Consider the following 13,273-nt stretch of genomic DNA (forward strand, 5'->3'; position numbering starts at 1 on the left):
TCGATTTCCCATGAAGTGATGGGACCGGATGCCATGATCTTCATTTTCTGAATGTTGAGTTTTAAGCCAACTTTTTCACTCTCCTCTTTCACTTTCATCAAGAGGCTTTTGAGTTCCTCTTCACTTTCTGCCATAAGGGTGGTGTCATCTGCATATCTGAGGTTACTGATATTTCTCCCGCCAATCTTGATTCCAGCTTGTGTTTCTTCCAGTCCAGCGTTTCTCATGATGTACTCTGCATATAAGTTAAATAAACAGGGTGACAATATAGAGCCTTGACGAACTCCTTTTCCTATTTGGAACCAGTCTGTTGTTTCATGTCCAGTTCTAACTGTTGCTTCCTGACCTGCATACAGGTTTCTCAAGAGGCAGGTCAGGTGGTCTGGTATTCCCATTTCTTTCAGAATTTTCCACAATTTATTGTGATCCACACAGTCAAAGGCTTTGGCATAGTCAATAAAGCAGAAATAGATGTTTTTCTGGAACTCTCTTGCTTTATTCATGATCCAGCGGATGTTGGCAATTTGATCTCTGGTTCCTCTGCCTTTTCTAAAACCAGCTTGAACATCAGGAAGTTCACGGTTCACATATTGCTGAAGCCTGGCTTGGAGAATTTTGAGCATTACTTTACTAGCGTGTGAGATGAGTGCAATTGTGCGGATCCTCTGCTAAAACTGAAACTAAACACAGAGTCCTATTTCAATATTCTGTGCATGGGGTCACAAAGAGTCAGACACGGCTGAGCAACTAACACTTTCATACATACCTACATATGCAAATGCTAAGAAACTGCTATTTAATTATTTCATATGATTCCTGTCAACCCATGTGGTTTCTAAGCATAAAAGTTAATCAAAATAAAGAATGATGCCCGTCAGCAAAATAAGATCATCTTAGAAACAGCCTGTCTCTGTCATTACCACCTTTATCTCCAAACACACATCACATAATAAAAAGGTAAAATGGCTGAGTTCAGGATTCAAGGTACAGAGACATAGACAGAGCTCCATTCATGTGAGTCCCTACACAAAACTGGTCTTGTGTTTGGTCTCTTCCAACAGTGGTATCCATGGAAGCCTTGGCCATCTACATTTATTAAAATAAGACTTAACTGCAGACCTAGTCCTCCACTGGTCTGGAAGGAGGAGAAAATGATTTCAGTCCTTGAAGACAGGAAGATGAGAATCAAGAACATGTTTCTAAGTCATGCAACAATATGATGCAAATCAGCTTGTAGTGTTAGTGTTGGGAAGAGAAAGGACTAGGGACTTGGAAAGATATGCAGTCTGATCAAAAGCAGAGCTATGCTGAAAATTCTAAGGCTGTGGGACTGTCTTCCTGAGATGCACCTAAGGGTTGAGTGAAGTCAGAGGGTCTAGTCCCATTCTGTGGAGTTCTGGGACCATCTGTAAAGGGCTAACGATGTAGTGCAGTTCTGTCTTTTAGGGGAAAGAATTGGAATTGGCACACAGAAATCCTCGCGTTAGTGAAGCTAGGCGAACAAAGAAAGAGTGGGGCTGTGGAATGGGTGGCCATGGATGAGACAGTGTGTCTCCCCTGGTGGGAGCATGGGTTCTCAGGACATGAAGAACAGTGAAAGATGAGCTAGAGAGCACAGAGGCCAGATCATGAAAAGACAGGTAAGATACCCTCTACAGTTTGCATGGAGAAAAAATAACCCCACTCCTTTCACCTAGATGAGATTTACTCATGCTTTGGGGTCCAGCTCTCACTACTGTCTCCCTTCACTAAACTTCCTCAGTATGTATTGTAAATATTATTTCCATTTGTCTTGAGAACATCCTGGCTTCTTTCTCCAGCTAGGCTGAGGTGCCTTGAGAACAAGAATCAAATTTTTATTCGATATCTACATATTCAACAATACTTGGCATATTTGATCATCTGAGAAACCTTTCCTAACCAGGCCAGAAATCACTCTAGGCAGCAAATTAAAAAACGTGCTCTCTGCTCTTTGACCCAGATAACCACAATGGTGTGATCACTCACCTAGAACCAGACATCCTGGAGTCCAAAGTCAAGTGGGCCTTAAGAAGCATCACAATGAACAAAGCCAGTGGAGGTGGTGGAATTCCAGCTGAGCTATTTCAAGTCCTAAAAGATGATACTGTTAAAGTGCTACACTCAATATGCCAGCAAATTTGGAAAACTCAGCAGTGGCCACAGGATTGGAAAAGGTCAGTTTTCATTCCAATCCAAAAGAAAGACAATACCAAAGAATGTTCAAACTACTGTACAATTGCACTCATCTCATACACTAGCAAAGTAATGCTCAAAATTCTCCAAGCGAGGCATGAACAGTACATGAACCAAGAACTTCTGGATGTATAAGCTGGATTTAGAAAAGGCAGAGGAGCCAGAGATCAAATTGCCAACATCCACTGGGTCATCAAAATAGCAAGAGAGTTCCAGAAAAACATCTACTTCTGTTTTACTGACTATGCCAAAGCCTTTGACTGTGTAGACAGGATAAAGCACAAGCTGGAATCAAGATTGCCGGGGGAAATATCAATAACCTCAGATACGCAGATGACACCACCTTTATGGCAGAAAGTGAAGAGGAACTGAGGAGCCTCTTGATGAAAGTGAAAGAGGAGAGTGAAAGAGCTGGCTTAAAACTCAACATTCAAAAGACAAAGATCATGGCATCTGGTCCCATTACTTCATGGCAAATAGATGAGGAAACAGTGAGAGACTTTATTTTGGGGGGCTCTAAAATCACTGCAGATGGTGACTGCAGCCATGAAATTAAAAGACGCTCCTTGGAAGAAAAGCTATGACAAACTTAGACAGCATATTAAAAAGCGAGACATTACCTTGCCAACAAAGGTCCATCTAGTCAAAGCTATGGTTTTTCCAGTAATCAAGTATGGATGTGAGAGTTGGACTATAAAGAAAGCTGAGCGCCAAAGAATTGATGCTCTTGAACTGTTGTGTTGGAAAAGACTCTTGAGAGTCCCTTGGTCTGCAAGGAGATCCAACCAGTCCATCCTAAAGGAAATCAGTCCTAAATATTCATTGGAAGGACTGATCTTGAAGCTGAAACTCCAATACTTTGGCCACCGATGTGAAGAACTGACTCATTGGAAAAGACCCTGATGCTGGAAAAGATTGAAGGCAGGGGGAGAAGGGGATGACAGAGGATGAGATGGTTGGATGGCATCACTAACTCGATGGACATGAGTTTGAGCAGGCTCTGGGAGTTGGTGATGGACAGGGGGACCTGGCGTGCTGCAGTCCACGGGGTTGCAAAGAGTAGAACATGATTGAGTGACTGAACTGAACTGCTCTCTGAGGGCAGTGAGAACAGCCCAAGGCAGGTGTTCCATGTTCAGTTTCTTGTTCCTTTGGTAAGACTGCTAAGTCTGGTCACAAAATATGTGCTTATACTAATTGATGCCTTTCTTTAAATGTCTTTATAGAGATTGCTTTTATAAATCATATATGTATATATGCATAATCATATATGCATATATTAATATGCATGAATACTTCTATAATGATATTATATCTTTATTTACTTCCAGAGGGAAAATTTTTCAGACGATCACAAATATTTCAAGGTGAAATAAAATTTCTATGGAATATTATGCAGGATGTTTCATGGTCCCTCAATTATGAAAATAATGGCATTTTGTGTATAACTGAGTCACTTTGCTATAAAGCAGAGACTGGCACAACACTGAAAATCAACTACACTTCAATAAAAACAAAGAAGAAAGAAAATGATGGCACTGAGTTTTTAAACCAAAAAGATCAATTCAAAAGATCTGTTGAATTATAAATAAAATATCTACCCACATTTTTGTGGATGCTAATTTACTTGCTCTCAATAAGGTAATAGCCATCTATAAGAGTTGGAAGGGCAGTTAATTATAGTGAAATTTTAAAGAGCTGCATTTAAAATCTGTTATAGAATGGGAATTTAGAGCAAACCACTTGAGAACAGTTTTATCAGTGCTTCTCAGAAAGCGGTCCCCAGGGCAACAGCAGAAGGAGTATCCAGGAAGTTGTGAGCATAGCAGCTTGTCATCACACCCCTCTGCCAAAGCAGAAGGGCCAGGTCTGGGTGTTTAAAAGCCCTCTAGGAGATTCTGATGTACATTAAATCTTGAGAACCACTGGGTGACCTCTTGCCTTATGTGGAAACACTCTGAGAAAAGAGAATCCTTCACAAAATTCTCCCTTATCTTATTGAACATTAGGCTAGGAAGTGGTCTAAGAGAGCATACAGAATAATTTCTAGATTTTACAGATCAGGAAACTGAGGGCCAGAGATTATTAATGGCAACTAAAGTTTGGAGCAAAATGCTTCCTGGCATCAAAACTAGATCCTTGATGCAGAGTAAACACAGCCAGGTATTATTTTGCATATTTGAAATCAAGTTTCACTTTTACAGGAATTCCCTGGTGGCTCAGACAGTAAAGAATCCATCTGCAATGCACGAGACATGGGTTCGATCCTTGGATTGGGAAGATCCCCTGGAGAAGGAAATGGCAACCCACTCCAGTATTCTTGCTTGGAGAATTCCATGGACAGAGGAGCCTGGTGAGCTATAGTCCATGGTGTCACAAAGAGTCGGACATGACCGAGTGACTAACTCACTTTTACAAGGTCCAATGTGTAAAAAATCCTTTCTATTTATTCAGAAATCCAGATGCAGCTGCAGAACCAATCATAGCTAAAGGCTAAGTTGAGATATTTGAAAGTGTTCTTGAGAGAGAAAAAGCCTTATTATTTTAGTGAGTAAATTGAATTCAGTGGCCAGAAATATTAGACTTGGCATTAGATTCAAACCAAAGCCAGCTCGCATCACTCCTTAACCAGCCTGAAACTAGAACTCTTTCTGTGCCCAGTCCCAAAAGCTCCTTGAGAGGATAAATCTGTTTTCTAGGTAATACTCTCAGCCCAGAGCAATGGCTAAGTTACCTCACTTCTCTGTACCTCAGTTTCTCCATCTACTTCAGAGGACTGTTGAGGGAATTAATAATGTCTTGCATGTAAAGTTCCCGGCACACTGGAAATGCTCTAAAAATGTGCTGCCGGTGTCAGCACTATAAATACGAGCAATCGCATCACCAGACCCACAGTGTGGACTTTTACGTGCTATACCTCACCTATGAAAAATGTACCTCTACCAAAAGTCAGAAAGCTCTTTCCATTAAAACTGGTGCGTCTCTACTGGTCCCACCACACTGCTTCAACGTGATGCCAAAGCAGCAGTAAGGAAGGGTGAAAGGCGTCATTAGTGCTCCAGTAGGAGGGTCTCCAACTGCCCTACGGAGCAGTCCAGTCTTCACTGAGCCACACAGCAACGTGCCCTAACAACTGAGCAGCCAGTCACAGCTGATTTGAGGCCCCCAATTAGCCGGTACCTCACTGACACAGAAACTTTCCTGCAAACATCGTCACCCAAGGAAAAGCTTCAGAATATCTCATAGTAGCCTAATAAGAATTTTACAGACAGAGAAGTATAGACAGTACATAGTTTTTCAGCTCCATGTGCCTCGGGGCACAGGCTTTGAGAATAGCTCTTTAAGGGTAAAATACCCTGTTTTAACCTTGTGATCAGGTCTAAAATTCCTTACCCTGCTGTGAAACTTGGCAGTTCGATAAGACTTGGGCGACAGATTGTATACCGTGTAGTGGTCAAGATGTCTGGAATCCAAAAAGCTTCGAATATCATCAACCTGATTCCTGAATCCTATGTCAACACTGTCCAGAGGAAAGGACATCACTGGGAAGGTGAACACAGAAAGAAAATAGGTTAAACAGGTCTGCGGTCACAACAGGCAGCGGTTGAGAGCTGAGCCACTGAACTGTTAATAAACGTGAGGAACTTACCAATAATTCTGGAGGTAACATAAGTGAAGTCTAAATCTCCTTTCGTGTAGCTAAAAGCAAGACAGGAAAGGGCATTCATTAAAATGATCCAAATATCCCAAGATCTCTCTCTCTCTCAGCCACCTGCGCATCACATCCCTGGACGTTTCCATCCAGTAGCCATATTTTGATTTCCCTCAAGGCCGTCTTCTCTCTACCAAGGAAGCATTGTTGACAGAAGACAACCCACACGCTTGGGAGCACACATCTACCCCTCCAAACAGGGCACCCCAAAATCCTTTGTAGATGCCACTTCATGAACAGAATCCATCTCAGAGGAGAAAACACTGCTAATTTATTAACACTGATTGTCTCAGCCTCTTCACCTACAGGAAAACAGTTCCCCTAAGTGTCAGCAGCAAGTGGGTAGAAGAGGAAGTAATGGAGGAAAAACAGGACCCTTTGTTGAGGCCTATAAGGTGCTAGTTGGAGACTGAAGGTAAAGGATAAAATTATATTTGAACAAAAATTAAAATGCTGATTAATATACTGGACTACACACATGGATTTCTGCTTTAAAACCACATTTTGTAACTAAATGGCAACCCACTCCAGTATTCTTGCCTGGAAAATCCCATGGACAGAGGAGCCTGGAGGGCTTCAGTCCATAGCGTCACAAAGAATCAGACACAACTGAAGCGACTTAGCCTAGCACAGCACACTGTAACTTAAAAGGACCCTAGAACTTTCTAATTCCTAATGTTAAAAAAATATATGGCCCGCTTGTAAAAGCTTCATACAGGAGAAGGTTAGGAAACTTCTCCCAGTAAATAAATGTTAAAGGGCTACTAAAATATAAAAACAAAATTCTGTTTTGAATACAATCCATAAGTACTGTATACTTGGATTGCATGTGCATTATTATCTCACTTAATTCTTGAACCACTAAAGACATAAACCTTAGCAGAGTATAAAAGTAGAGCTCCAAGAGGTTAGTTAATGTGCCTTAGGTTAACAAGGGCAGGTACTGCGTTAAAATCCAGAATGATGGATTTGAAAGCCAGGGATGGCAACCACTATCCTCTAATGTACAGTGAGCCAAGTCCTCCTAGCCTGTGCTTGTAGCTTCTCAAAGACTCAATCTGATGACTTCAATGGCATTCCTCAATCAGACCCCATGTGACTGCATCACAAAATTGATAGTCTTTGAGGCAGATAAGCAGTTGGCAGGTAACCAGATCCTCTGGGGGCACAAAGTCCATTAACGTAAAGGGAAGAACGCACATACCTGGTAACAGATTGTATAACTCTGGAAGACGTGTCTTTGAGAGTGTCTTTCAAGTTGTCCTTTAGGTTGCTAAAGAGCCTCCCTGCCCCTCCTTTCACCATGTCAAAAAGACCTCCGCCATAGCTGGGCTCCATGTCTGGAGATGAGGCACCTGCCAACAGAAATCAGAAAAAGAAGTAATAGCAGAAAAAGAGGTAATGGGTTTCCCAGGTGGCTCGACAGTAAGGAAAAAAAAAAAAAATCTGCGTGCCAATGTAAGAAATGCAGAAGAACGCGGGTTCAACTTCTGGGTCTGGAAGATACCCTGGAGAAGGAAATGGCAACCCACTCCAGTATTCTTGCCTGGAGAATCCCATGGACAGAGGAGCCTGGTAGGCTATAGTCCATGGGGTCACAAAGAGTTGGACACGACTTAGCAACTAAGCGTGATGAATATGTGGCATGGATGAGGAATATCCCCTTATTATTAGAAGCTGCCCACCAGTCCATTCTGAAGGAGATCAGCCCTGGGATTTCTTTGGAAGGAATGATGCTAAAGCTGAAACTCCAATACTTTGGCCACCTCATGCGAAGAGTTGACTCATTGGAAAAGACTCTGATGCTGGGAGGGATTGGGGGCAGGAGGAGAAGGGGACGACAGGATGAGATGGCTGGATGGCATCACTGACTCGATGGACGTGAGTCAGAGTGAACTCCGGGAGTTGGTGATGGACAGGGAGGCCTGGCGTGGTGCGATTCATGGGGTTGCAAGGAGTCGGACACGACTGAGAGACTGAACTGAACTGAACTGAACCCTGTTCCCATTTGGGGACTGTTTCTTACCATAGCATAACTTAGCTTATCAAGATTGATACATGAAGGAAGTAGGAATCTGTGCTGCTAAGTCACTTCAGTCGTGTCCGACTCTGTGCAACCCCACAGTCGGCAGCCCACCAGGCTTCCCCGTCCCTGGGATTCTCCAGGTAAGAACACCGGAGTGGGTTGCCATTTCCTTCTCCAATGCATGAAAGTGAAAAGTGAAAGTGAAGTTGCTCAGTCGTGTCTGACTCTAGCGACCCCATGGACTGCAGCCTACCAGGCTCCTCCGTCCATGGGATTTTCCAGGCAAAAGTACTGGAGTGGGGTGCCATTGCCTTCTCCGAGGAATCTGTGCAGAGGAAGCTAATATAAACAACAGCCAGGCAGGTTGTACAGAACAGCAGGTATGAGTCTGAGTCCCTCTCACTGGGTTCTGGCCCAGCCTTGCTATTCCTAACTGTAAGAACTTGGGAAGCCTTTCTAAGCCTCTTTCTTGGTGTCTATAAAATTGGGATAAAAATAATGCGTACTTCATCAGAAAACCTTAAATAAGTGTATTTTAAGCTATTCGAATGCTGCTGCTGCTAAGTCACTTCAGTCGGGTCCGACTCTGTGCGACCCCACAGTCGGCGGCCCACCAGGCTTCCCCGTCCCTGGGATTCTCCAGGCAAGAAAACTGGAGTGGGTTGCCATTTCCTTCTCCAATGCATGAAAGGGAAAAGTGAAAGTGAAGTCGCTCAGTCGTGTCCGACTCTTTGTGACCCCATGGTCTGCAGCCTACCAGGTCCTCCATCCATGGGATTTTCTAGGCAAGAATAGTACCTACTATATTAAGGAGTCAACAGATTTGCAGCTATACTATTTCTATGCTGCACCCTGAAATTCCTATGTTGATATTTTTTCATCTTTGTTCACTTTTCAACTCTATGATGACAAAGGGCAAGAATGGCATCTCTAGTTTTTTATTTTTTAAATGCAGTATTTGTTGTATACTTCAAAATATGTTAAGAGGATAGATCTCTGGATCTCAGGTACAGTAGAACACAGGACCTTATTTAGCTTACAGGAGCAAACCTCTGTAACTCTGAATCTGTTGCTGACTGAGTTTCCCTTCATACCTCCCTCAGGACAGGGGGATGGATGCACATCTATGTTCCAACCTGATCAGTTATTTTAAGCGACAAGTAGATACATGCGTGTGGACAATGGCTAAATGTGTCTGTGCGAAGTCTGGAGAGAAAATTTAAAAAAACACAAACAAAAAAAGATGGATCTCATGTTAAGTGTTCTTACAAAACAAAAAGCAAGCCACACAAAAGAACACAGGAAAATTTTTGGAGGTTGTGGTAATAGTATCATGACTATATGCATATATCTAAACTCATCAAGATGTATACATTAAATATGGTGATGTTGTATATATCAATGATACCTCAATAAAGCTTAAAAATTAACTGCCAGAAAAAGGAAAGTTGGAGGAGGAATTTATAAATGAAAATGTCTTAAAAGACCAATCAACCAAGTACAATGCATGGAACTTAATCTGAACAAACCATAAAAAGTGAATGACAGTTCTCTAGTGGTCCAGTGATTGGGACTCTTGAGCTTCCACTGAAGCAGACACGGGTTGGAGCCCTCATCAGAGCCAAAAAAATTACATACATAAATAAAAAGTTAATGACATTTATGGGCAATAAGGATTTGAACAATTAACTGGGTATTCAACATTAAGGATTTATTGTTAATTTTTAGGTATAATAATGATATTGTAGTTATATTACATGTAGTCCTTATCTTCTAGAATACTGAAATATTTATAAATTTTAAATTGCAGTGCTTTATATTTTAAAAAACAAATAGAGAATAATAAAATATTCATGTAATAAAACCCTGAATTGTTAACATATACAGCACTATTTGCTAGGTATTATTTTAAACATCTTACCTATGCTCACTCATCCCAAAAGCATACTTATGAGGTAGATAATATTATTTTTCCATTTCATACATCAAAAATACCAAGGCATAGAGGTTAAGCCACTTGTCTAAGTGTATATAGCTCATTGGCTAATAAGTCTTGGGCAGAGTTTGGGATTTAAGCCCTATGCAACCTGGACAAAAGTATCCCTCTTTCTTCTCCTAATACTATCTTGAATTTAATATTTATCATTCCAAATAATTTCTTTAAACTTTTCTTACATATGTAGGTATCCACAGGTAATACATTAATATTATTTTTCATGTTTTCAAACTGCATTCTCCTTAACACTTAGTATGGTCAGACTTTAACATTTTTACCAACCTGGTGAATGAGACAACATCTCATTTTGGTCTTATTTGTGGTTTCCCTAATTATCAGAAGAGGAGGTATCTTTTCTTGTGTTTACTGGCCAGGTAGGTGTTCTTTAAACCATACTTCACTATATCTACTAAACTCCTCCGAGCTGTAGGAGTTCAAACACATACCTATAAATACATGCTGACTGTAATGTGCTTATCCCTTGATCACAAGAGCTTTTGATGGCCAAGTCACCATTAGCCATCTATTTGAAAACAAGGCTCTATTAGAAATTGCAAAGAGCAATCAATGAATAGACACACGAATAAACACTTATAAAGTCTACCACTTACCAAGTTCTCTCAAGCACTAGACTCCACTTGGACTTTTATGTTAGTACAGTTTCATGTTGTGGGAGATAAGGAGGGTGTTTATTATCCCCATTTTAAAGGCAAAGAAACAGAGGCTCAAACAGGGTAGCAACTCACCTAAGATCTCAGCTAATGAGCAATAGAGCCAGGGATTCAAGCTCAAGTCTGTACCCTTCCGAAGTCTATGCCACCCCTACCATTGCACACTCCTCCACAGCTCCATTCCAGTCCACAGTTTCAACAGCTGTATTCAGGAGGATCCTCAGCTGCCTCACACACAGCCATCCCTCTCCAACTCTTTGCTCCTCTCCACCTCCCACATGTCTGCCTTTCATCTGGCTGCTCTCGGCAGCAGCTGTCCTCCCAACAAGCTCTCTCACAAATCACTGCATCTGTCAGACCAACCAAACCAATCTCATTACTCCGGCAGCTAAGCCTCTGTCACCCTCACTGCTTCACAGCCCTACATAATTGCCAGGAGCCAGCCCAATGAGCAGCTCCTCCTAGGCGAGGGCTAGGGCCACAGATCTAAGAATGTTCTCTTGTGTTCTGCTTCCGTGAGAAAAAGGGCATATTATTTCCCTTTAAACACACTCACACATAAAAGGCTGTATCGTGTTTTCATTTTAAATACAACAAGGATAGGGTAACATATGCTTATAAATCCTCATTTCCACCCCAAGTTCCCATTCCAGCCTGAATACCATTCTCATATATGATTGTTCCAAGAGATGACACCAAACTGATTATTCAGACCTCTCTCTGACTCTCGATTTCCTGCTGGAATAGAACTCCAAGACACCAACCTATTAAAAGATATAAATACCCTTGATTATCTAAAAATCAGGCTCTTATCATCACTCAGGCTGCATGCTCTGTTCATTAGAGCCTTGGAACCCTGCAGAAACCAGAACCATTTGGCAGAGCTACAACGTCTGTAACCTCTATATACCCAAGTTATATGTCAAACTAACCAGGACACAAAAAAGAAAAGAAAGACACTATCTGACATTACAGGGCTTTGAGGAGTGTATTTTGGCTTTCCCTAATCAGCTATATGAGTGTCAGAAGCACAGAATCTAAAAAGGATTTTGGAGACTCAGCTTGTTAAGAGGAAAAGCAGAAAGTCTTCGAAAAGTGACATAACAGAGAGAGAAACAGTGACACGCAGGAGGAAGACAGTGACTAATAGATCAGGGGTCGACAAACCACAGCCCATGGGCCAAACCCAGTCTGCTGTCTGTTTTTACACAGTCTGAAATAAGTATGGCTTTTACCACTTTTAAATAATTGGAAAAAAAAGTCAAAAGAAGAATAATGTTAAACACACTTAAAAACTACATGAAGGTCAAATTCCAACGTTTATAAGTATAGTCTTAGTAGAAAATACCTATACTCATTCATTTACACACTGTCTATGGCTTCTCTCATGCTACGATGGCCAAGATGAAGAGCTGTGATGGAGACCTTATGGCTCATAAAATCCAATGTACTTACTATCTGGTCCTTTATAGAAAAAGTTTTTTAATCCTTGCACTAAATGGCTGAAAGATTCTGCATTCTTAGGAATCCAGATCTTGCCACCTCTAACACTTTTCTAAATGCTTCATGTGAAAAACACACACCCTGGGCTTAGAAAGAGTCTCTGGAGATTTGAAGGTCTAAGAGGGTGGGAGCGGGGACGTCAGAGTTGAGACAGCATGAGAGTGCCACCCAAGGAGAAAGAGTCCAGGTCTGTGCCCCTAAGCCTCCAGGTAGAATCCTGTCTTGTGATGTCTTTTCATTTTAAAATCTAATCCCACCCAAGATAAGCACAAGAGAACTACACTTTGCTCCCTGTGTCATTTCTAAGATGTGATAAACAAGTTTTTCTTGGGATTCCTAATGTTTAGGAAACTAGAAACAGCATCCTATCTCTCCCAAGTCATGAGAACTCACCATGGCTATGACTTGACCTGTTCTTACTCCCAGAGTGACACCAAATTTATCTCTCCTAGGAGAGAGTCTCTTCCCATGGGTCTATTAGTCAGCTGTTTGCTCATTTACTTATACTAAGCATCAGTCCAAAAAAGATTTGAGATGATCTGATAGTTATTTAGAATTTAAAAAATAAATGTATTTTTCAGTCCAGTTCAGTCGCTCAGTCATGTCCAACTCTTTGTGACCCCATGAACAGCAGCACACCAGGCCTCCTTGTCCATCACCAACTCCTGGAGTTTACCCAAACTTATGTCCATTGAGTCAGTGATGCCATCCAACCATCTTATCCTCTGTCGTCCCCTTCTCCTCCTGCCCTCAATCTTTCCCAGCATCAGGGTCTTTTCAAATGAGTCAACTCTTTGCATCAGGTGGACAAAGCATTGGAGTTTCAGCTTCAACATCAGTCCTTCCAATGAACACCCAGGACTGATCTCCTTTAGAATGGACTGTCTGGATCTCCTTGCAGTCCAAGGGACTCTCAAGAGTCTTCTCCAACACCACAGTTCAAAAGCATCAATTCTTCTGCACTCAGCTTTCTTTATAGTCCAACTCTCACATCCATACATGACTACTAAGAAGACCAAAAAAATGTTAAGATTGGTCTTAACTGCCTTAACGTAACTAGAAATAAAAGAAAAGTAAGTGTGGGTATTTTTCATAAACATCTAATTGATTTTTCAGCTGTGGGCAAAACACCCTGAGAAACACTGTGAAAT

The 13,273-nt window shown here is 41.5% G+C and overlaps 1 protein-coding gene across 4 annotated transcripts in view; it reads right to left on the reverse strand.

Moving 5' to 3' along the window:
• DNAJC6 (DnaJ heat shock protein family (Hsp40) member C6) overlaps positions 1-13,273 on the reverse strand; it is a 177,564-nt gene that overhangs the window by 53,689 nt on the left and 110,602 nt on the right. For all 4 annotated transcript variants that reach the window (XM_070786398.1, XM_070786399.1, XM_070786397.1 and 1 more), the window contains exons 2-4: positions 7,131-7,281; positions 5,864-5,913; positions 5,608-5,756 (exon numbers count right to left, since the gene is read on the reverse strand). In XM_070786398.1, coding sequence (XP_070642499.1) covers positions 5,608-5,756; positions 5,864-5,913; positions 7,131-7,281 — 350 coding nt within the window. The remainder of the gene's footprint in view (positions 1-5,607; positions 5,757-5,863; positions 5,914-7,130; positions 7,282-13,273) is intronic.

Source organism: Bos indicus, chromosome 3, assembly GCF_029378745.1.
Source record: "Bos indicus isolate NIAB-ARS_2022 breed Sahiwal x Tharparkar chromosome 3, NIAB-ARS_B.indTharparkar_mat_pri_1.0, whole genome shotgun sequence".
Lineage (NCBI taxonomy): Eukaryota > Metazoa > Chordata > Mammalia > Artiodactyla > Bovidae > Bos > Bos indicus.